Source organism: Urocampus carinirostris, chromosome 6, assembly GCF_059441175.1.
Source record: "Urocampus carinirostris isolate Australia breed hairy pipefish chromosome 6, RoL_Ucar_1.0, whole genome shotgun sequence".
Classification (NCBI taxonomy): domain Eukaryota; kingdom Metazoa; phylum Chordata; class Actinopteri; order Syngnathiformes; family Syngnathidae; genus Urocampus; species Urocampus carinirostris.
Genome location: NC_142354.1, coordinates 22673699 through 22697536, shown reverse-complemented (window position 1 = coordinate 22697536; position 23838 = coordinate 22673699). Strand labels below are relative to the sequence as shown.

The 23838-nt window shown below is 41.6% G+C and overlaps 1 protein-coding gene and 1 pseudogene across 1 annotated transcript in view; one reads left to right on the top strand and one right to left on the bottom strand.

Moving 5' to 3' along the window:
* Positions 1–879: 879 nt before the first annotated feature.
* LOC148364238 (enoyl-CoA hydratase domain-containing protein 3, mitochondrial pseudogene) lies at positions 880–3268 on the bottom strand (annotated as a pseudogene).
* A 2954-nt stretch (positions 3269–6222) lies between these two features.
* The window catches only part of crocc (ciliary rootlet coiled-coil, rootletin), a 51437-nt gene continuing 33821 nt past the window's right edge, over positions 6223–23838 (top strand). Inside the window, exons 1-17 of the mRNA XM_088338323.1 lie at positions 6223–6386; positions 6604–6730; positions 8339–8484; positions 11983–12174; positions 12252–12335; positions 14615–14706; positions 14781–14946; positions 15029–15135; positions 16686–16913; positions 16993–17083; positions 17785–17871; positions 17939–18142; positions 18983–19182; positions 19940–20122; positions 22343–22487; positions 22560–22706; positions 23343–23573. Of these exons, the coding sequence (XP_088194449.1) occupies positions 6318–6386; positions 6604–6730; positions 8339–8484; positions 11983–12174; positions 12252–12335; positions 14615–14706; positions 14781–14946; positions 15029–15135; positions 16686–16913; positions 16993–17083; positions 17785–17871; positions 17939–18142; positions 18983–19182; positions 19940–20122; positions 22343–22487; positions 22560–22706; positions 23343–23573 (2499 nt within the window). The 5' untranslated portion in view covers positions 6223–6317. The remainder of the gene's footprint in view (positions 6387–6603; positions 6731–8338; positions 8485–11982; positions 12175–12251; positions 12336–14614; positions 14707–14780; positions 14947–15028; positions 15136–16685; positions 16914–16992; positions 17084–17784; positions 17872–17938; positions 18143–18982; positions 19183–19939; positions 20123–22342; positions 22488–22559; positions 22707–23342; positions 23574–23838) is intronic.

Genomic DNA, 23838 nt, shown 5'->3' with positions numbered 1-23838 from the left:
TTTTGGAAGAAGTAGTGATTAACTATAACTAATTACTTTTTGAAAGTAACGTGCCCAACACAGATCCTAAATAAGTGAAATGAAAGGGAAAAAACATCCAGGCACTCTGGGTGCTTCGGATTTACCAAAGCTCTGGACCTTAAATCGCCCCTAGGAGAAAAACTACACGTTCTGTGTCTTTTCGGAAAAAAAGTTCATTGTGAATACCTCTAAATGCCACTCTTTTACTCGGCCGAAGCATCAACTTCAAGAGCATCTTTACAAAGGGACTTTACAATGCATTTAGTTCTGAACCAGTCAAGTCAAGTCATGTTTATTTGTATAGCCCTTTATCACAAGGAGTCTCAAAGGGCTGCACAGACCACAGATTTAAAGAAAAATATATTTCCTTCCTCTTTTCTTTTTTCAATTTACTTCTGAGCCACGCGTTGATGACCCAGGCTCTAACCAATAGAAGAAAAACGTGGGGATGAGCAGGAATAAACTCTCCACCTCATCTCTGACCTCTCCAATCCTCCTACTCAATGTGTTCCGCCCAAACAGCTTTGCTTGAAGAAAGATACAATCAGATATGCAGGTGGCTCTTTGAACTCAGTTGGGTATCTTTAACACATTCTTAATCGAGAAAATATTCTACTTTCAACGTTTTAAGGACACCTCAAATGACGCACTGTACTCTTAAGTGATTACTCATCATGTCTTCAATTGTAAACACTTTATTTACATTAGTAATACATTGCCATTATAGCCTTACAATAAACCTGCCATTAGGCAACTTCAGAACATTAGAAGTCCATTGTCTTCACAATTCATCTCTTTAAGGCACGAACAGAGATTCTGGATTGTTTGAGGAATCTAACCAGAACAAAGTAGCATTTATCAGTCACAAACGATTCCAGCTTGATGGCTCCACACTGGCTTGCGTTTCTCAATGAAGGCTTGTATTCCCTCTTGGCCGGCTGGTAGAGCAAGGTTATCCACCATCACCTTGGAGGCTGTGGCGTACGCTGCATCTCGACCTTGAGATATTTGTCTTTGGAAGGTGGCCTTGCTGAGGGCCACCACATGTTAGCTGGCTTGACACACACGCTGTGCGATAGCTGATATTTCTGCTTCCAGTAGTTGCTCTTCTGGAACTACTTTACTAAGCAGACCGTGCAATAAAGCGTCCAGGGATGAGATGTGAGTGCCCGTGAAGAGCATTTCCATGGCAACCTTCCTGAGCACGGCTCGACCGATAGCTACAGCCAGTGTGGAGCAGAAGAGCCCCATGTTGACATCTAGGGTTCCAAAAGTAGATTTTTCGGACGCCACAGCCACATCGCAGCTGGCCATGTGTGAAACTCACGTGTGTGATACTCTCGGCCCTGGGCTGACGTTAGCTTCTTCAAGTCGTGCCCGCAAGAAAACACAGGACCTTCAGCTGAAAGGATTATGACTCTCAGATTTTCGGCCAGGATGTCCTCTCGAGGAGACTCCAGCATGGACGGAGACAGAGCGTTCCTCTTTTTGGGATTGTTCAGTAATATTCTTCTGATACCGTTGTCCTGCCTGCGCACAGTGAGAGGTCCCGGTTCCATTCTTTCAGAAAAGAGCTGGCATCTAGCGTGGAGGTGTGACCTGCTGAAATATTTTGAGCTGCTGCGCAGCATGGTGCAAAATACATTGTCTTATAACGTCATCTAGCGATCAAATAATACACACAGTCCCTTTAATAAAATGTTTTTTTTTTTTTACTTTTACAACCGTAGGTGGGCAGCAAGGCGGCGCAGTGGTTAGCGCGTGTGCGGCACAGTTCTAAGGTCTCGGGAACCTCCTGTGTGGGTTCAAATCCAGCTACCGGACTTCCTGTGCGGAGTTTGTATGTTCTCCCCGTGTTTGCGTGGGTTTCCTCCGGGCACTCCGCTTTCCTCCCACATTTCAAAGACATGCATTTCAGGTGGATTGGCCGGTCCAAATTGTCCCTAGGTGTGAATGAACGAGCGACTTGTCTGTCCCTGTGTGCCCTGCGATTGGCTGGCAACCAGTTCAGGGTGTCCCCTGCCCACTGCCCGATGATTGCTGGGATGGGCTCCAGCACCCCCGCGACCCTACTGAGGATAAGCGGTGCAGCTAATGAGATGAGACAACCGTATGTCATATTAATTCGTTTTATCCAAGTAGTGCCATTTGCTTTTTTCACCATGCTGCATGTAAAGGAATACAAATTAAAACGCAACATTTAAAATGATTTCTTTAAATAAAAGCTTGATTGTAGATTATTTTTTAAAGGCGACTGCCTGCATCCCGCACATGCGCATTATCGGGCAAGAGAGGAGCATTTCATTGATTTTCTGTGGACAAAGTTTGCACTCTTAGCAGATATTGTAAAGCATCGAATGGAAGTTTTTAAACAAGTATTCAGCCAGCTAACGTTGTACTGCTAGTGTAATAATTATTGTTACCCCTTTGTTTTTGTTTTTTTCCTGAAATATCTCATGACTTTACGCGTGTAATGCGAAAAAGTCCCTCCCCGGAAAAAGAAGCGTAAGGGTTCATTTCGGAAGCAGACGATCGGGGCTGCAACGCAACCACGGATGTCGCGTTGGCCGCCTGGATGTGATTCGTTGCCGTCCACCTTCAACATTTCCCGAAGGAGGACAACTGTTCAATTGTTGAACTAGGTGAGGACGGTGGCAACTTCTGCAACTTGCACATGCGCATTCCCGAGCAACAGCAGCGCGCTTGCACGCCGCTTTTGTTAGCTGCCAGTCTCGCGTCAATGCAACTGTCCCTTCGTTAGCATCACCGGAGAACAAGTTCAATTTAAGTTAATCATTTAATAGTCTCACAATAATTTATACGAGACGTCCCAGGAATTATTTTGATGTTTAAGACTGATGCAAGCAACACGTCATGTTTTATTTTGTTGCAAGTTTCTTTTTATGGGAAGTAGCAATTTGACAATAACGAGGAACTTTCATTCAAATTTTGTTCATAATGCATGTTATGGAACTAGCTAGTTAACCCCTGCAAATGAAATAAATTGAACGCTGCTTGATATTTGTGAATCCATAATGATAACGTTGACAAAACGTCACCGACGATAGAGATGGACTAAAATATGTATTTTTTTAGTATCTAACCCCTTTTTCTTGAGCAAAGGCCTTTTTTTCATTAAAAACGTCAAGGCACACAGGAAATGTAAAATACATAATTGTTCCACGTGTTTTAAAGCTTAAACGATCATGTTTCCTAATTTGAGAGCATACCTTGACAACCTCCACGGCTCCATACCCTTACAAACTCGTAATTTGCCTTACAAAATAAGCTTACATCATATTTTCTTTCAAACGTGTTTATTTATGTAGTTTAACATGTTATATTGTACATGTGTTTCGTTATATCATTCTATGCATATTCTTAATCATAAAATAAAGAATAAAATAAGAAAAAAAATCAAAAAAATCAGGAACAATTGTTATCACCATAACTAATTCAAATTTGTGAATAAAGATATTTTTGGGAGGGAAAACTTAGTAGGCATTTCTATTTTGTAAATCAAACCACAATATCAACCATTGATGCTTGTATTTTAAATTTGAATGAATGAATGAATCCTTTATTTCAAACATTAAAATAAAAACAGAACAACAACAAAATAATGTTTTATTGTTTTAATAAGCTTATTATATATAATACGATTGCTATTGTTGGAAACGCAGCAGAATGCACATTCGTGCGAGGGGGGGAGGATTTTGCAGAGGAGTCGAAATTAGGCACTACAGCAGCAGACGCATGCGCACAGTAGCATCAAACGCTCGCTTCGTTTGCAACGGAAAAAAACAAACCGAGATAGAGGCTACCGCGGCGAACTCATTTGACTTGATTGATTTGCCGTTTCGTGATAGTCGGTGTATACTGGATGGTACCCATTATTGACAAATTTGCGTTTTTCCGTACAGATTTTCTTGTACGTCGTACACCTTTTAAAATCCATAATAAACGTACTTTGTACGGCAAAAATGTACAGGTTGACAGGTATGTGAGAGCATACCTGTCAATCTTAGCCATTGCTCCCCGTACTGTTTATTTCCATCACCCCTTTTAAAAGATATCTCATCTCATTAGCCGTACCGCTTATCCTCATTAGGGTCGCGGGGGGGCTGGAGCCCATCCCAGCCATCTCCGGGCAGTGGGCAGGGAACACCCTGAACTGGTTGCCAGCCAATCGCAGGGCACACAGGGACAGACAACTAATTCGCTCATTCACACCTAGGGACAATTTGGACCGACCAATTCACCTGAAATGCATGTTTTTGGAACGTGGGAGGAAACCGAAATGCCCGGAGGAAACCCACGCAAGCACGGGGAGAACATACAAACTCCACACAGGATGTCCGGAGCTGGATTTGAACCCACGACAGGTTCCCATGACATGAACTGTGCTGCACAAGCGCTAAACACTGCGCTGCCGTGCTGCCCCCTTTTAAAAGATATTAAACCTTAAAAATGTAACAAGGCACGTTATTACTCACAGCAAGACAAATCATCCATCCATCCATACATACATAAACCCACCCACCCATTCTCTGCACCGCTTATCCCCGCTGGGGTGGCAGGGGCAAGACACACTTTGTACAACAAAATTTTCATCTATCTACCCTGGTCATATCCCTCAAGAGGGGTGATCGACAGCAGGACAAAAACATACAAAAATAAAGAAAATTTAAAAAAGGGGAAAAATAGCGAAAAACACACGCAAACATTTTTGGACCATGGCCAACCCAAATGCCCAAACACCCAAAAAAGTTAAGCACCTCGGCACTCAAGTCGGTCATGCTTTCGTCCCTCCAGATGAAACGGGACACAAGAAAGCGGCCATGTCACTCGGGTCAGGGTGACACAACACACTCTTTTGTTCAACAACAGGGCCCGACAGCTTTCACTGGTTTACCCCTGCCGCATCATACGGGTGTCCTGCCCATCCCTTAGAACGCGTCCAAACATACCACTATCCTTTCACTACACCTCTCCACTCATTCCTATCACCAACAAGAGCTCTAGCTTCCACTACATTTAGTCCTCTTCCTCCAGTGCACTCGTAACACCATCCATCCACGTCAATTGCGGCCTTTCTCTTGGTCTCCTTCCATTGACTTCTGCTCCGTAGATCCTCTTCAACATTCGCTCCTCATCCATCCTCTCCATGTGTCCAAACCAACCGAGTACTCTCTTATCCACACGCTTGCTCAACAAAACAACAAAATCAAGGATAATTTGTGAAAACAACTTCGTTTTATTTACCAAATTAACAACACAAACAATTATTTCAGCATCTTTCTTTGTTCCTTCCCCCTTGCAGTAAATTTAGTCAAAGTCAGCTATAGTGTCAATTCTGCAGCATAATAGAGAATTGAAATTAAGCTTTTGGGGTCTGATAAAAAGTTCCGAGTTGTAAAGCAAATGTACATGATTGTGCAACGAGCAAGGTTAGCTTGTTAAGTGTTAAATTGATAAAGTGATGTTGTTTCCTGGAGGCAGTGGGTATGTGTCCATTTGTTAAAAAAAAAAAGGGGGAGTCAGGCTCTAGGTGGAGCGGGCAATGGGGAGAGAGTGGCTGTGAGGGAGGATGATTGTTATTTTAAAAATGCACATCAAACTGGGTGCCCTTTGCACTTGCTAGTGAGAAAAAGTAGCTCTCAGCTTAAAACGGTTGGAGACCCCTGGTCCAGAGCATGTTCTTTTTAACTTTTGAATAGTGGTGCACATAAGAAAGTTGTGGTGGCAAAGTTAACACAGGATTGAAAATGTCAAATTGTATGCAAAACAGTCTTCAGGCAGTAGGTGGTCTTTGTTGGGGCGTGCTGAATTTTACACATGTCACTGACAATGTATGCTAACACTAGTGCAGAGATTCATGGTGTAGTAATATTGTTTCTGCTAACCACAAAGTGTCATTTGACGTTCACGAATGGAAAGTAACTCTTCTGAACAGTGTTGAATGATCCTAAATTACTTGAGCTGAGATGAAAACAAAGTTTTACCATCAGCCAGAGACTCTGGGTGCTCAGCAACCCCCAAACCTCTGAAGTTATTTCCAATTTATTGACCCTCTTGTGGTGGGCGTATGGGCTCGTCCTTGCTTTGCTGACGAAAGGGAAGTGGGCGGGTGAAGGTGGAGGGCTGTGTGCCTTTAAACCGGCTAATCCTGCTGCCCTCAATCTTCGCGCAAGAGGCAAGCTGGATGCATACTCGTCCACCGACACTATGGACGCGGCTTAACTAAACACTGGATTCCAATCATTATTTGTAACTATCACAGCTCATTCTTTATCATGTCTGCTGACACGAGTGTAGCAGAAAACAGAGTTGGCGACCCCAACAAACTGGAATCTGTAATACAGGTGAGCACCACCTGAATCTTACACTGATACACACTAACCAGCAAACGTCTTCGGATGTGATTGCATGTCATTTATTGGCAGCTGCAATACAAATTCCACCGCCATCATCATTTTCTTATGTTGTTTGCGTTGCCCCGAGCTACGTCGCACAATGTGCACTGAGCGTCTGCAGCTCGTCTCTCGGTTTTATATCCAAATGTCCCTTTTTGGTCTTCAGAGGCTGGAGGAGAGCGTTTTATCAGAGGAGAAGAAGCTGACTGTCCGGGGTCCTTCGCCGGATGATCCCCCAACGTGTTTGCCGGCGAGAGTTCGGGAGATTGTCACCAAGAACCTCAACGAAGACTGTAAGTGATTATTCCTGTTAATGGCAATGCATAAATTGATACTAAATACTCTTGAGAAGGGGTCTTTAACGTGCATGAGGATAGTTTGTGGCCCTTGCCTTAAGATAATTGTTTTTTTTTTTCAAAGTGGTCTTGGTCTTATTTTTTGGGTCGAGTTTCGGTCATTTTTTTTTTCGTTTTTCTGTCAATTTTTGTTCTCAGGTTTGTTGTGTCATTTTTCAGTCAATGTATTCGTTGCTTTTTGGCAATTAGTTGTTTTTGTGTTTATTTTCATACTTGAGTGATGTGTACTGTCTCCCTATCTGCACTTTTTCACGCTTTTCAGTACTTCTTTCATACTATTCAGTTCTATTTCTGTACTTTTTCTTTACACTTTACTTTATCTTTTGTATTTTTTCCATACCTTTCAGTGCTTTTTCAATTATTTTTCATACTTTTTAGTACATTCATCAAATGTTTACATTTTAGGTTTTTTTTTCGAGTCAATTTTCGGGCCTTTTTGGGTCGTTTATCAGTCGTTTTTTGCAGGGGTCATTTCATGGTGTATTTTCATTGTAAAGTTCGTTTTTGGATTATTTTTCTGACGTTTTTAGTTTTATTTTGGTCGTTATTTTCTAGCAGCAAGGAGTAAGCAAGAAAAGTTATGTTCAAATCAGTTCATGTTCCCTGTTTCATTCGTGTTTAGAATGTTTAAAGTTAAAGGGCAATTGAACAGAATACAATTTTTTCTATTCAGCAAATATATGTGGTTGATTCAGTTGTTTATATCTCCTGCATTACTGTTATTTATCTTTTTATTCAAGATTGATTGATTTCCTTGTAATATACTAATTTTGTTCCGTCTTATTTTGTGTTAAAAAAAGTAAAGATATGTAGGACTATTTGAATATTTTAATCAGAGCTTTTCTCCCGTTGCTCACTTCTAAGAGCTAGCCATAGTGTCATGATTACTGATGTGAATCACCTGTGCCCGCTCCTTTGGCGCCAACTGCTGCAGACTATGATTGGCTCCCTTTCCCTATTTAAACGCAATCCTATATGTCCCCTTTTGTCAGTCCGTCTGCGAACCTCAGTGTATACTAGGCAAGCCTTTTTCCACCCTGACTCCCACCTGTCCCGTTTTTGCTCCCGTCTGTCTCCGGCTACGACCCGTTTTGATCTTGACCATGTCTGCTCCCCCCGTCCCGACTTACGACACATTTTTAATCCCGACCACGTTTTTGCTCTCCTGTGTCGGCCATCGAACTGTTTTTCCATCCTTGACACCGCCATCGCTCACCACGGAAGATCCACTTCCGTGTTCAGATCATAATCCAAGTACGAGAGCGACTTTCTTCCCGTGCCTAGCGAACGCCGGATCGTGGGCGCAGCCCTTCCTCTTTCCTGTAATAAAACATGTGAGAAACATAACGCAATTGGGTCCTGTGTCCGTTCTGGTCCTGACACATGGAGCTGTTTTGTTAGGACTTTCGATCAAACATTTTTTTTAAAGCGCCAGGGAGACATAAGGGAGTACCAAAGCGCCGCATGCAACTCCAGAGCTGCTTGTTGCTGACCCTCGTGCTATTGAATGTCTCAATATTAATATTTTTGTTCTGGTCTTTGCAGCTCCAGGGGCCATGTCGTCCGTCATGTCCCTCCAAGAGGAAAACCGGGTCCTCCAGGACGAGCTGGCCAAGCTCGAGGACCTTCTGGCACACAGCAGAGCAGACCGCGACGAGCTAGCCATCAAGTACAGCGCCATCAGCGAGAGGGTAATGATGTCAATCAGCGACTCCCTATCTTTAATGTGTGAAAATAACATTCTCTGCAGGGCATTGTTCAGGTTTTTTTTTTGGGTGGTGGTCTTTCTTTGTCTGAGATTTAGTGGTCTCCCAGGTGATGGCACGCGGAATGAAGTGAAGTGCACGGTTGCTATGACATCTGTTGCCATGGACAACAGTCAACAGGGGGCTCGAAGTCGTTTCCATGAGGGTCTCTTGGTAGAAGGGGCTCAGCGGCGAGCTTTGAGTTAAATATCAACAATGAGAGCATTCCCTTAATCATTGCTAAAATATGATTGCACGGGTCACAATGCTAAATTTGCTTTGATGGGAAGTGTATGTAAGGGATTGGCAAGTTCTGATACCAGGTATTGGTATGGTTTTTCTTATACCAACCCTATCATAAATGATCTTTACAGGTGATGGGCTGATACCAATATCCACTACCGTACAGTGTCTGTTTTACAATAAGGTTTTGATTAAACTATTTGGTCTCCTTAAGGATATTCACTTCCACTGACTGTACTGGCAAAAACAAAAGACATCATATTGAAAAAAAAGCAGAATGACAAACCTATACGATAGTGGGACGACAAGGGCAGACTGATTCGATGGGTCAGCAGGGCCTGTTGTTTAGAAAGGTAATAGCAGAGGGAATCAGGCTTTTCCCTAGGCATGCCGTTCTAAATTGTATTTATTGTTCTGTATCTGCGCCCTGACAGTAGCTGGATGAAATACTGTATTGCTGTAATGGGTGAGTGATATCATGGACTATTGTGTTTGTCAGCCGGATGAAGGACCTGTTATTTAAGTCTGAGTGGTCGGGTGTGGGTAGGACGCTGATTTTTGCTGCTTTGTATGTGATATTTGTGAGTTTGGTCTGGTTCATAACATAGAGAATAGTAAATAAACACATGGATGCAGTGCAGGAGGATGGGTTGAACAATGCTTTGGTACATTAGTAACAGGAGTGTAACTATACTTTTTGGTTTTACTTACATTGATTTCGAGGTGAGCGGGTGGGCATGATTCTGTGACATTTTTGATTGTGTTACTGATTGGCATGAAGGGCTACCATGTTCCAAAGGTCTTGGGCACATTTGAAGTCCCTGAATGAATGGTAGAAAGATGAAGAAAATTGTGCCAATTTAAAGCAAAATCATAATAAGGTTTTTTTTGGGCTATTGATTTTTTCTTTTTCCTTTTCGACACAGTAATGGTGTTCACTCAACCAGAAAAGGCGTTTTGTTTGCTTGAATTTGCATGGACTGTTGTTCATTTTGCATTATGCTGAGAATTCCGAAAGGCTCCACATAGAGAGGAAGTCCATAGTGTGATGGCTTGAATAATTCACAACGGAGGGGCGCTTATGCCCAGCTAAAGGAACGAGATGCCTCTCAACCTCAGAGAATGTGATTGGACAAGTTGCAATTGTTTTCCAGCTGAGACAACGTAAATCGATCAGAAGAGCCAGTAGGGAACTTCAATGTTCTACCACAATTCTATATCTCTGTCTTAAGAAGACGACAGCACGTGACGCCTTACAAGCTACAGTAAGTCCAACAGTTTAAGGACACTGATAAACCATCTCGTTTTGACTTGTATTGCAATGCAATATAAAATGACAATCGGCTTATTTTTAGCAGTGAGGCCATTTTGCACATAAATGGTAAAGTTAAAAAGCAGTAGTACACTTACAATTGGTGTACCCAGAACCCGTATGAACTTTTTAAACATCAGTCAGATTACCCATAGGTAACCATGTTTTGTGGTGTTTGTGCTGTCTATGGACCATTCATATTTGCTACAGCAGTCAATGGTGAGACGTACCTCGACATGCATATAGTAAGTGCGACAGAGTCTGTTGACTTAATTTTCCAGTAGGATGGGGCACCATCACACTGGATCCTTAGGGTTGTACAGTTTCTGAACACAACACTTCCAGACGAATGTGTTGGACGGTCTTAGTAGAGTGAACATTACCTCATGTCCTGGCCACCCAGATCTCACACCATGCGGTTTCTTTTTTGGGAGATTTGTGAAAGGATTGGTCTATATGACCCCTATTCCAAAAGACATGGATGAGTTGAAAGCACGAATAACAAGCAGTTGGAACCATTGACAATGCAATGCTAGGATTTTGGCAAGAATTTGACTATCTGCTTGATGTGTGACATTAAACATTTTTGTACATTTCATGTAAAAATTAAGTTTACATGTTTTGTGAATTTACCAGAAGAGCCACAAAGGAGCTGGTGGAAGAGGCAGAAAGAGGCAGGTTTTGGCTGAGGCTGCAGGGGAAGGATAGTGTCACAAGCCAGAAACAGAGACAGGACCCAGTAGCGTTCATTTACTCAGTTTTATTGATAAAGAGAGAGAGCATTGCTTGCGTCCACGATCCGATGATAGACGGACACGGGTAGCAGGTGGCTGGAGCGCGGAAGTGGCACTTCCGCGTCGAGCCAGGATAATCGTAGGCAACACGGATACTGGTCACTAGCCGGGACGGGAGAGCAATGGCGGTATCGAGTTCAGAAAAGAGGTCGGCAACAGGTATCAGGCAGGCAACAGGGCAAAACAGGTCGGTAGTCGGTATGGCAGATCAGGGCAGAAACTGGCCCAGAAACAGGTCGGCAACAGGTATCACGCAGGAGAAAACAGGGCAGGAGAATGTCTGAAGGTATGAGCTTGCCTAGCTGGGAGCATAGGTTCGCAAACGGTCTGACGGCTTCCTCTTAGAAGCCGGGGGTTTAAAAAGAGTCTCTGAACCAATCAGCGCTCAGGGCTGTTGGCGCCAATTGGGCAGTCACAGGTGCCCTCAATCAGCAATCATGACAGATTGGAGCTAGGGGCCTTTAAGCAACACATAGGGCATCAGCGGGGTTGGCAGGGAGAATTTCTAGTCATTGCTCCGCCATTGATAGCTGTCCTGGGCTTAAAGGAGCGAAATATCAGTGACCGTTGGTCTCCAGCTGATGACCCAGTTGGGCCCAAACATTCTGAGGGCGCTGGAGGGGCCACATCAGGCAGAATTGTCTGGTAGGAATACCACCAATCCTTGTTTTCCAACTTACCTTTAATAGCTTCAGAGATATTCAATGTCAAATTGTGCCAGAGACTTTTGGAACTCCCTGTACATTTCTGAAATGACAAGTTATTGTGTAGTTACTATGTTATTACCAGGTTGGAAATATTAGAACTTAAGTCAACCACTAACACATCATGTCTGTTAGAAATCAAATTTAGTAGATAATCTCAATGATCCATCACTGGTGAGGTATTTTCAGAAGCAGCCCACGGGCTACTTTGGTGCTCCCAGGGGGCAACAAATACAATCTCAATATTTATGTGTCTGTGTCTTTAAAGAAAGTTTGGGATTGTTGAGTCCTGATTGGTATGAATTCGGTATTGAGACCGATTACATGAGTCAATTTGTGCTTGATTTTGTACAGATGTATTTGTTTCTCATTTCTCCCTCTCTGTGCACAGCTGGAGCAGACACTCCGTTTCGATTCAGGGGACAGCGACCACGACTCCCCAGACTCTCGCAGCCTGGCTCAGCAGAATGTGGATTTGCGCCGGCGGCTGGACGAAGAACAGGCCACCTACAAGAGAAAACTCACTGCATACCAGGAAGGGCAGCAGAGGCAAGCACAGCTCGTGCAGAAGTTGCAGGCCAAGGTTTGTATCTAGAAGCTGCACCTTCTCAATGTGCTGTGTTTATGCAAGCGTTACTGATTAATGCGATGCAAATTCAGGTGCTTCAATACAAGAAGAGGTGTGGAGATCTGGAGCAGATGTTGCAGCAGAAGTCATCCGAGTTTGAGAAACCCAGACTGAGTGTAAGTACGTATTGGCAGTGATCAGGAAAGGACTGTACACTCGGGCTGCAGCTACTGATGATTTGAATATTCTACTAGTCACGGACAATTGAAACCTTTTAAGTCGAAAAATCGAGTAATTATACATTTTTTTTAAATTTGGCATGAATTTGATTTGATTATGTAGCAAATGATAATAAACAAAAGAAAATGGGTACATTGAAAAATAGATATCTCATGTGATGTGCTGTGGATTCCTACAAAAAGTAAATAAAACCAATTAGGCACAGTGCTCGGTTTGTTGAGACAATATAACCATAAATAAACCTCTGTTCATTTTTTAGGGGACAGGCAAATAAATATTAAATCAAACAGGGCTGCAACAACTAAGCGATAACATTGATTAAAACGGATTATTAAATGCCTTAGCCACTAAATACCTTATCGATTCATCATGCTGCGCATTTTATGAGCCTCTAAGCACCTTAATCAATGCAAATAAGTGTATCGGATCTCGTTATGAAGTTGTAGCATCACTGTTTTTATAAAAGTATGACTTTTTTTCTTCTTAACATCGCATCATTACAAACACCACAAAGGAAAGCTGCAGAAATACAGAGAAAAAAAATAAATAAATAAAAATAAAAATTATATGTTCATCTCAACACAAGGGGCTGCTTTTTAAGCATATTGTATATTATTTGCACTTGAGGTATGTTGAGTTTCAGTTTTCTGTAATGGTTTCTAAAGAAAACAAAAATGTATAAATATTGCTGATTGTGGCATACATTCACGTATCATATCTCGAAACAATAAAATATCATATTGATATTGCATTGCAACTGACGGAACGTTTTGGGTACCCTTAACAGCAAATTGGCGACCAACCCTGTCAAACTCCCCTAAGGTGTTGTGTAAAATAAATACACATTTCTCGACCTTGAAGTATTTTACAAATTGCATGTTTAAATGATCCCTCATGTATTTTTACTTATTATTTAAATCAATATATTTGTTTAATAAAATAAGATCATTTTTTTACCACTAGGAGTCCCTGAATAATACACACTGTCCCTACAAAGACAATTAACCACTTCTAGAAAAATTATTTTGATAGTCAATTAGTTATAGCACCTCATATCAACCCTAATGTAATCAAAATAAAGCATATTATACAAAATGTACAAAAAATATTTTTGTATTCTATTAGATGATGGTAATTAGGGTTAAATATACACAAAATTCCATTGTTGATATATTTATAGTAAAGGAGAGAAGACATCAATGGATTTTGAACTTACAGTCGGATCCGCAGAAGACTGCACAGAAAAACCCTCAAAATGCAAAATTTTTAAATCCGTTCTAACGGTCCTCTCCTGACTACTTTATTTTTATAAATTTTCCAAGATAGAATAGAATAGAATATACCTCTATTGTCATTGTTACAAAATGGGTTAACATATTGTGACAACGAAATTGGGCATGACACTCCAGTTTTACACATTCACAGTGAGGTATGAGCCAAGAAGATAAAGGAACAGAGAAGATAAGGTTATAAAACAAGGGGGATAAGGCTATAGTTATAATTTACATGGTATTTACACAAGAAATGTCGGCATGTGGGATGTTACAGTGTTGTCGTGATACCGTTGGTATCGTAAGGGTTGTGCAATATTGCATTTGGTGCAAAGTCATCATAGTGCAAAAAATAGTCAGCATATGCATTGGTGCAAACATAGACAACATAGTGCAGAAAAAAGGAAATGGTTAGACATTGTGCAAGGTGAGCAGTAAACGTAGTGCAGTCGACATGTGCAAGAACATAGACATTAGTACCATTATATTCGTATGAGGTAGTGTTGGCACAAGTTTTCAGTTTTTTTGTGCGGTGTCTGTTTTGAGCAGTGAACAAATATAGTGCAGACAGCATGTACGTGAGTACCATTTTACAATCGTGTGAGGTAGTTTTTTGCAACAGTTTTCAGTTTTTTTGTGCGGTGTCTGTTTAGGGTGGTAATGGCTGTGGGGAAGAAACTGTCTCTGAGTCTGTTTGTTTTTGCTAAAGAAGATCCGCTCTAAAGGCTTTTGAAGGGAAAGAACAGCAATACGATTAGCCGATTTTGACTTTCGAGATACAAACGGTGTATAATAGTCAAAATAAAGAACTGTGAGACGTGATAGTCAAAGTTACGACCTGGCAACCTATGCAATCTTCTTTGCAGGCGTCCAATATTAATAACAAATAAAAATCATCAGTAATGCGGGTGAAAGCAAAATCAAAACCATGTTTTCCCGATCAGGACTCCAGCGAGACTTCTAATGGTCGCTCTCCGGACGAATCCAGCAGCAACCTGGAGGACGCTTTAATCCGTCTTGAAGAAGAACAGCAACGGTTGGTATTCAAAACACAAACCCTAAGGTGTTCTTTTCCATTTTTAACCAATGTTGAGCATTTTTTATTTTCAGGAGCAGCAGTCTGTCGGCGGTGAACGCCATGCTGAGGGAGCAGCTTGAGCAAGCCGCTTTGGCCAATGAAGCTCTCAGTCAGGACATCCGCAGACTCACCGTAGACTGGACCAAAGCCCGAGAAGAACTGGAACAGAAGGAATCCGACTGGAGGAGAGAGGAAGAGGTGCCGCCAGGATGCTCTTTCCAAGCATGTTTATTTGGTCGTTTTTGTTCCATTTTGTAAATATTTTCGTTTCTCCCCTCAGTCTTTCCATAGTTACTTTAGCAGCGAGCACAGCCGGCTGCTAGCTCTGTGGCGTCAGGTGGTCGGTTTCCGTCGGCACGTATGTGAACTGAAGAACGCCACCGAAAGGTATGTTGATGAATAGATCTAAGTCGGAGGACATACTATTGATCAGTCTATGAATAACTTGTTCCCATCACACGTAGCAGAGTGTGATTTTGTAAGGTCTATCACCTAACATCTTTGAACCATGAGTGGATGGGATCAGCCCGCAAAATCCTAAACACTAGGCTACCAAGTGAAATAGATGACAGACGAAAAGGCATTCGATTTTATCTCATCACAGTATTTTTATACGCAGTACCAGACATGAATGTTGCCGTATGGAGAAAACAGAAAGTCGTCCTAAAAGATATAAAGGCAAAAAAGCACGACGAGGGAAACAAGTCTTCTGTGTATCTGATGAGGAATGTGACCACGAAGGACATTTAACATATACATTTTAAATGTTATGTTGGTCTGTTGTTCATAGTTTTTGCTGTAAATAAATTATTTTAATCATGGGCGCACTTAATTAAAAAAAACGTTTATCATTAACAATGATTAGTTTGAGCTGGGAATTTTTTTTATCCTGATTTTAATCAAAAATTAGGGATGCGCATAGAGGGGCCACACTGTTAATAGTGTTATAGCCGGGTTCAGTGTTCTAGTCATAGCAAAGTGTTAACATTGTCTAAGAAACACTTTCAAATGAAAATAGCACTTTTAAATGCTACTAAGAAAATGTTCCAGTATGAAAATTGTCCATCCATTTCTAAATATACTTTTCAATGTTTGGCAGTTCAAACAATGACAAAATATTGACAAAAAGCATACAAGACAATGAATACTCGATGTCATATGTTTTCAAATTCCTCACTCGATGGATTGAAATACTAACTCATTGATTACAGATGTAAATACCTGGTAAATCTATTCTGTTTTCAGTAATGGACACCTGCAAAGGAGATTGCATAGGATTCCAGTTGATAGTTTTGACTATTATACCTCCCTTTGTTTGTTATTTTAACTATTATGTGCTATTTGGATCGTTGTTGGCAGCATGGCAGCACAGTGGTTAGTGCGTATGCAGCACAGTTCTGAGGTCATGAAATCGAACCTTCCTGTGTGAAATTTGCATGTTCTCCCCGTGCTTGCGTAGGTTTCCTCGCACATTCCAAAAACATACATGTCAGGTTAATTGGCTGGTTCGGATTGTCCCTAGGAGTGAATGGGTGAGTGCTTGTCTGTCTCTGTGTACTCTGCGTCTGGTTGGCAACCAGTTTAGGGTGTCCAATGCCCACTGCCCGAAGATAGCTGGGATGGGTTCCAGCACCCCGTGACCCTACTGAGGATAAGCGGTGCAGATAATGAATGAATAATTGAATAAATATATCATTCTCACTATCAACCAATGATGTTGCTGTTCTTTGATTTCCACAGCCTTTAGAGCGGTATCCTAGAAAATTGTTTAAAAAGAATAGCTCAAGGGAGGGCTTTTGGAAAAGATTTGGAATTCGGCATTATGAGGGTTTCTTTTACAGTCCTCCCCTGTTCTCCTTGCAAATTCAAAATGCATTGATGTCTTCTCTCCTTGTTTAAAGTGTCTACTAAAATAAAGACTTATCAATACCTCACAGAGACCTATCGGACATGCGCAATGAGCTGGCTCAGGCATCACACTCTGCTCAGTTGTCCTGCACGGGTCTTTGCGTCACACTGAACACCAGAGAAGGGGGCTCTGCATTGGCCCTGGAGCGCGAGAAGGCTCTAAGGGTCCAGCTGGAGCAGCAACTGAGGGATAAAGTGTCCGAGATGATGAATCTTCAGGCCAGAACGGATGCGGAGAGAAGCGAACTCAACCTCAGGTCAGAGGCTGCAAAAGCGAAACGCTTATTTCGATGATTCAATGACCTGATTTTTTTGTTTTTGTGAATGAATCAACAGGTTGTCCGATTCGGTGCGGGAGGGGGAAAGGATGAAGGGGAAATTTGAAGAGAAAGAGAGAGAAATCGTTCTTCTGTCCAGGATGCTTGATGTAGGTCAATAATCACTATAGTACTACAGATGCTTATATCTGATTAAAAAGTTAATCCATTTCCGCATCGCAATAAGGTTTTGGGCGTGTACTGCAAAAATTTTGTTTATCTTGTGAAATTGACTGATAGTTTCGCAAATCTTACTTATTACAAGTATTTTCATTAAACATTATTTCAAAGGAGAAATATCTGTATATTATAATTTATAATAAGATTAGTGTTATAAAATAATCTGTAATGGCAAATTGCAGACTATCTAAATAGTTTATTATTTATTTAAATATACTTAATTTTTAATTAAAAATAGCTTCAACTTCTGTTTTTTTTTAATTAAAAATATTTGTTAAAATAAGGATTTCGGGGTGGTCGAACTTTGTTGGCGATAGAGAACATCCGCATCTGTTGCGCCAATCAGAATGCACGATGAAAATCCACGAGGCAGTGAACCTGTGATAATCAAAGCGCGCAGTAGGAAGGTGTCTTTGTGTCATAATTGGAACTAAGCATTTTCAATTGTATTCACCGCATTTTCCCGGATGTAATGCGCACTGGAGTATAAGGTGCTCTTTCAGATATCTGGCCGATCGGGAGTTTGGGGGTATGCCTTATAGTCAGGAAAATATGGTACTTTATCTGGATACAAGTATTATTGTTCTCATACATCTGTATTTATATATTTCTTTAAATATTTTGTCTCCAGGAGCAAAGCAGTAATGACGGGAGTGACCTGCAACTGATGAAAGCACATACTGAGACGCTGTTGGAAACGCTGCGTGACATCGCTCAGGTAAATCTGGCATATTATCATTTTCATAATTTTCTCCAAGCTCAAGCTATTGTATTTTTGTTTGCAGACGGTGTTGACAGATGCAGAATCATCAGAAGCAGATCAGGACAACTCTTCTGCCCCTCTGCTGGCTTTCATCCACAGCGCGTCCCCTGCAGGTCCTCCACGCGGGTCGTCGTCGCCCTCTAGGTTGAACAAGCTGTCGGCTCCTTCGGAGGCTGCCCTCTCTGCACTACGCTCAGCGGTTGTGCATAAGACACTACAGCTGCAGGTGACACTCTGGCTAAAACATTGGGCACACATGTATACCATACCATGCTACTTTTTCCCTCTACATTTAATTAATTCAGTGCCGAAAACATATAAAAACATTTGTTCAGAAGCATTGTTCCTTAGTGCCAAAATGTAATCACATGTTTTTTTTTCCTTTTAAAAACTAAAATTTTTGGCAAAGGTTATCAGGAAGTATCAAGCCACTGGGAAAGATTTATTTCTGAATATCAGGAGTGGCTTTCATCAGATTTTTGTCCACACATCAAGGAATCCCCCACTTCCTAATTTTTCTACCTGTATCCAGCAATTGAGTGTGTAGGTGGACCCCGAGTAGCAGTGTAGTGAGAAAAGAGAATGTATGGACAAGGACACACCTTTTTTGCAAAAAAAAAAAATGAAGTTGCTTCGTCGTTGTCAGGGGAAGAGAGGGTGAAGTTTTGTGCACATCGGCAGGAATGTGATTGCTATGGTGACTAAAATCATGTTATTACGTCACCGGAAACAAAAAGTTCTTGCAAAGTTCATGCATGCTTCATGCATCAGTTCAGTATTCTTGCAATGAAATGTTATTTTGCAATTAAATTGCCCTTACTTTTATAGAAATCATTGTTAGGATAGTGGAAGGATTACAAATGCAAAAAAATGTCATGTATAGGTGCGCCTAGTTACAAAAGCATGACTTTACACATCCTTTATGTACATTTTTGATAGAGTTTTGCCTGTCAATTACTCAGACGCACACAATTTTTGTGCTGTGTTATATCCAAGAAAAGTTACCAAATTATCTTTCAAAAATTCCAAACCTCTAGATAGCTTTAAATCACACTTTTGTTGACAGGATACCCGAGGGCGCTTGCTGTCTTCCCAGTCCTCCATTCAGCAATTACGAAAGCAGCTAGCCGAGGCCGACTCGGCCAGAAGAGAATCGGATCAACGAAATCTAACTCTGCAGAGGGAGCGAGACGCTGTCCAGAGGGACAAAGACGTCGGGCAGCGGGAAAAGGACCGCCTCCGACAAGAGAGGGACACGTTAGCCAGGTATACGTTTGTAAAGGTCCGAACTCGGGTCAAAATTTCGGCTTCTCTCTCTTATGCCAATTTTCTTTTTTTCTTCTTTTTTTGTGGAGGATCTACGCAGCATGCACTTACTTTTACTCAAGTCATTATTTAGGTAAATAAATGGTCACCAAACCATCAGTTTAACTCCAAATCATTAAAGCCAAAGAAATTTTCTTCTTCTGTGTTGGGGTAAAAGACGCGGGGCTTCCTTCTTCCACCTCCCTCACGTCAGACGTCATTTCTGCTTCTTGCCAATAGCTAACGAGCTTTAAAAGCGTTGTCCTTTTTGGACAAATCTTTTACTATTTGCAGCTTGTAATCTACAGGATTCGATTTTGTTTTCGGTGCCATTTTGTAATGTTTCACTCTTGTTCGCTGCATGTCGCCAAGATGCCCACTTCAGCGCAAAACCGTTCATTTCGGCGCTGCACTTGCAGTGCACACTTGATTTGAGGGACTTGGCTCCAAGCAAACCCCAAGATGCGCAGTTCATCCGAAACGTACAGTTCAGAGCTGAAGTAGGCACGGCCGGAGTATGTTTACTTTGGCGGCAAATTAAAGCTTCGGATTTATTTCGGGCTTGTTTATCAAATCAAGTTAATCGGGCGGGTTCGGGTTTATATACCCGCGACTCGGGTCGGGTCGGGCTGAATTATTCAGGTTTGGTCTTACCTCTACTGTCAGGTATTTCATTTTTCTTTACATTAAAGATTGCAATGTTTTCTCACCAATGCAGTGAAAAAGAGAAATGGGAGAAAAGTGCAAAGGCAGCTCAGAGCAACACTCAGACTCTGCAGATAGACTGTGACAAGCTGCAGCTGCTGCTGGCGTCCACACAGAGGGAGAAAGACCACCAGAGGGAGGACAAGGAGGCTGCTTTTCAGGAAAGGGACCGGGCCAAGGCTGAAGTTCACAGGATGTAAGTAGGCTAATCCGAAGTGAGTCAACGTCACCTGCACTCGCGCTAATCCCACAAAGTTGTAGCTAGTTGGCACACATTCACTGACTGACAAGTCACTCAGGGGTCTGGTTCATTCTTCATTTGCTCTCTTATCTAATGCATAAGTCTTTTTTTAGAGACCTACATGCAGTGTAGGGGTTGGCAAATAGCGTGATAACCAGTGTTGGGCACGTTACTTTAAAAAAGTAATTAGTTGTAGTTACTCACTACTTCTTTAAATAAGTAACTGAGTTACTCTATAGTAAAATAACTAATCACCAGGGAAAGTAACTTTTTCCATCACTTAAAAAAAAGTTGTTGTATGTCAAGTTAAGTCATGTTAATTTTTATAGCCCTTAATCACAAGAGGTCTCAAATGGCTATACAGACTACAGATCACAATATCCCAAGACCTACATGAGGGCAAATCAAAAACTTCAACATGAGGAAATTTAAGAAACCTTGTAAAAGGCCCACACATGAGGTAATCCCCCTTCCAGGAAGACCTGGTTGCAATAGATGCAAAGCCATTAACAGACAATGCACAGATCAATAATAAGTGGGGAAACTGTTGAGCCAATGTCAAATAATTAGACATTTTCTGTGCAGTATTCAAGTCAGTTGAATAGAGAGAAACAGATAGGTAGTTGTGTTATCGATCCTTGAAAGGTTTATTCTACCTCACCGGAAACAGATTTTTCCTACACTTGAAGTGCAACAAAAAATAGTAGACAAGATAATAAAATGAATAACAGCAGTAAACAACGTAAATTGAGTTTAATAAATTCAATCTAACTCGAATGCTGCGTTGTAGAGATGAGAATTCCGGCTCTTTTTGGAGAACTGGCTTTTTAGCATGACTTACTAAAAGAGCCAGGTCTTTTGGGTCCCAACTGGCCCTTCAGGTTGTTGCTGTTTAATCCATATATTACCCTGAATTCATTATGTATTATTATGAGTGTCTTAAGAAGGGGAAAATACAGGAAAAACTCAGGAAACAAATTTAAAATATTTATAAATCTTCAAAGAAAAACTTAACAAATTCAAAGTACACAGCACAAAAACACTGAAAAAAACATTTTGACCAATCACAAGAGAAAAATAGCGTCTTGATAGGAACTGGCTCTCAATTGGTGGGTAGCCGGCTCCCACTTCCAAGAGGCAGCTCATAAGGCTGTTCTGTTCGCGAACAGCATGATTAGGTTGCAACTCAGTCCTCATTTACCATTTCTATTGGTGCATTAGTAAATACTGTATAGACGCTCCCCTACTTAGGAGCATTCGACTTATGTAAAACGGTAGATACGAAAAACATTTTCGAGATGTCAAAAAATATCGGGACATTGCTGTAGGTTGGATTTTGTATTTTGTGCACCTTTTTCAGAGTATTACTGGACATTACTGGACATATTACTGGACATATCAGGACATTACTGTAGTGCTTATTTCCGCCGCTACTGGCATGTGGCGCTGTCAGAGGTCACCCAGGATCCACCCCAAAGAAGAAATCCGGCTTCTACTTCCTAGTTTGTGTGTAAACATTCTATACTGTATTGCCAGAGCGCAAAGAACTTTGACGTTTTTATTGTTTGATATCTCGTACATCCATTCAATATGGTAGGTGTAAATAAATGGCAAGCTGTTTCTTTTGAAATGAAAATGCAATAAGAAAGCTTGATGCGGTTGAGAAAATGGTCGGAACGCTTTTATTCGGGCCACTTTTTACCACGGTAGAGGACCTCTTGAAGCGCATCTTCCAAACGTAAGTTAAACGTAACTTTATTTATCTTTATAGAGCATACTATTTTATTAAACGTTTATTTTTAATAACACAGGTTACTTAGACAATCCTTAAACATACTTATATAAAACTTAAACATACAAAATATAGCACTGAAGCAACTTAAAAAAACAAATTCAACTTACAAACAATCTCGTTCGTAAGTAGGGCAGTGTCTGTATTCGGAATTGCTATCCAACCACAGCAGCGTTGGCATTCTGCAGCCAAAGTAACGCACCACTTTTGACCGTCAGTAACGGTAATGCCGTTGTTACGGCGGAAAATGTAATGAGTTAGAGGACCCCATCACTGAAAAACTAATGCTGTTAGGTAGCGGCGTTATTTATGACAGCGTTATTCCCAACATTGGTCATAATCCATTCACAGTCTTCTCTTTTTTGTGAATGTCATACTTTCAGTCAGAAGCAGTTAGACCTAAGTGAAAGCCGAACGTCGGCCCAGCGCGGCGAGCTTTCTTCTGTGAGAGAAACTCTCCAGCAAGCGGAAGTTGCCAGGCAGCTGCTCGAAAAGGAACGAGGCCAACTTTCTGAAGCGCTCGCCCGGGTATGTGCACGATGGGTCGTTTTGCGGAAATGTTGTGACCCCGATTCTGATGCTATTGTTTCTTTCTTCCAGGCTGAGAGCAGCAACGCAGAACTCTCTCTGCTGGTCAATAAGCTCCAGTCTGAGGAAGCGGCGCTCAGGGATTCTTTGGCCAAAATGAGCAACATGAATGAGGCGCTGTCCCAAGATAAAACCGACCTTAACACTTACATTCTTCAGGTAGATTGTACTGTCAAAAACAGTTGTCATTAATTGCATTTTCCCCGCTGTTCATTGTTCTTAAAAACCTTGAAGGAGGGCTGCGTCGTTTGAGTTGTCCTAAAAAGTTGAAAGTTCAATATTTTCTCTATCTAGTGTGTATTAACAATGTCCAACTGAGTTCGCGAGCCCTTATGCTTTAATATCCACCACGTCTATGTGCTATTATCTTGCTGTTCGGGGCGGAACACATTGGGTATAAGGAATGGAGGGTGGGGGAGGGCTGGAGAGTGACGTCACGCTCGTCCTCACCTTTATTTTTTCCCATTTTTTACTAGAGTATGAAAACGTTGAAAGTTGTAAGAGGCCATTTTCAAGTTGCGTTTAAATGCCAACCCAAACTCCAAGTAAGATAAGAAAAAGAAGAGCTTATTAAAGTGCGTCTTAGAAATGCACGTACTCCCACACGCATCATGAACGAGCTGACAGAGGCTGCAATGATGACACAATCCAGGAGATGGCGGAAGCGAGTCAAAGAGTTCCAAATTCTGTAAAGCTTCTTCAATAATTTGTTTAATTGACACCTCAATATATAACACCATTTTTTATTTTTCTTGTATCCGATTCCCAAGTGTTAATGATCTACTCTGTAATTAGCTTGAAGACGAGAAGTCCCTGCTGCACGCTCAGAAGCGCGAGGCCGAGCAGGAGAAGCTGACCATCAGAGATGAGTTGGTCCGGTTGGAGCAGGACCGAATGGAACTCGACTCCGTCCGCATCACTCTGCGCCAGTCCCTGCAGGATACCGAGCTGTCCCGTGTGGGAATGGAGGCAGAGCTTCAGAGTCTCAGAGCTGATAGACTTAAGCTGCAGGAGAAAGTCACACAGGTACAATTGCTATCTGCAATCTGTCATAGTGATAAACTGTCAATTATCAAGGTGGCGTCTGTTAGTCGGGTCACATTTATTTGTATTAATCACAAAAAGTCCCAAAGAACTGCACAGGTCAGTTACAACATCTCCTGATCTGAAACAAGCATGAAGGGAAGGAAAACCCAAAAACATCAGCATGGGGAAAATTAAGAAACTTTGAGAAATGGTTACTCTTGAGGTAGGAGGACAAGGCTTCAATGGCTGTTGCATGGGTACCAAT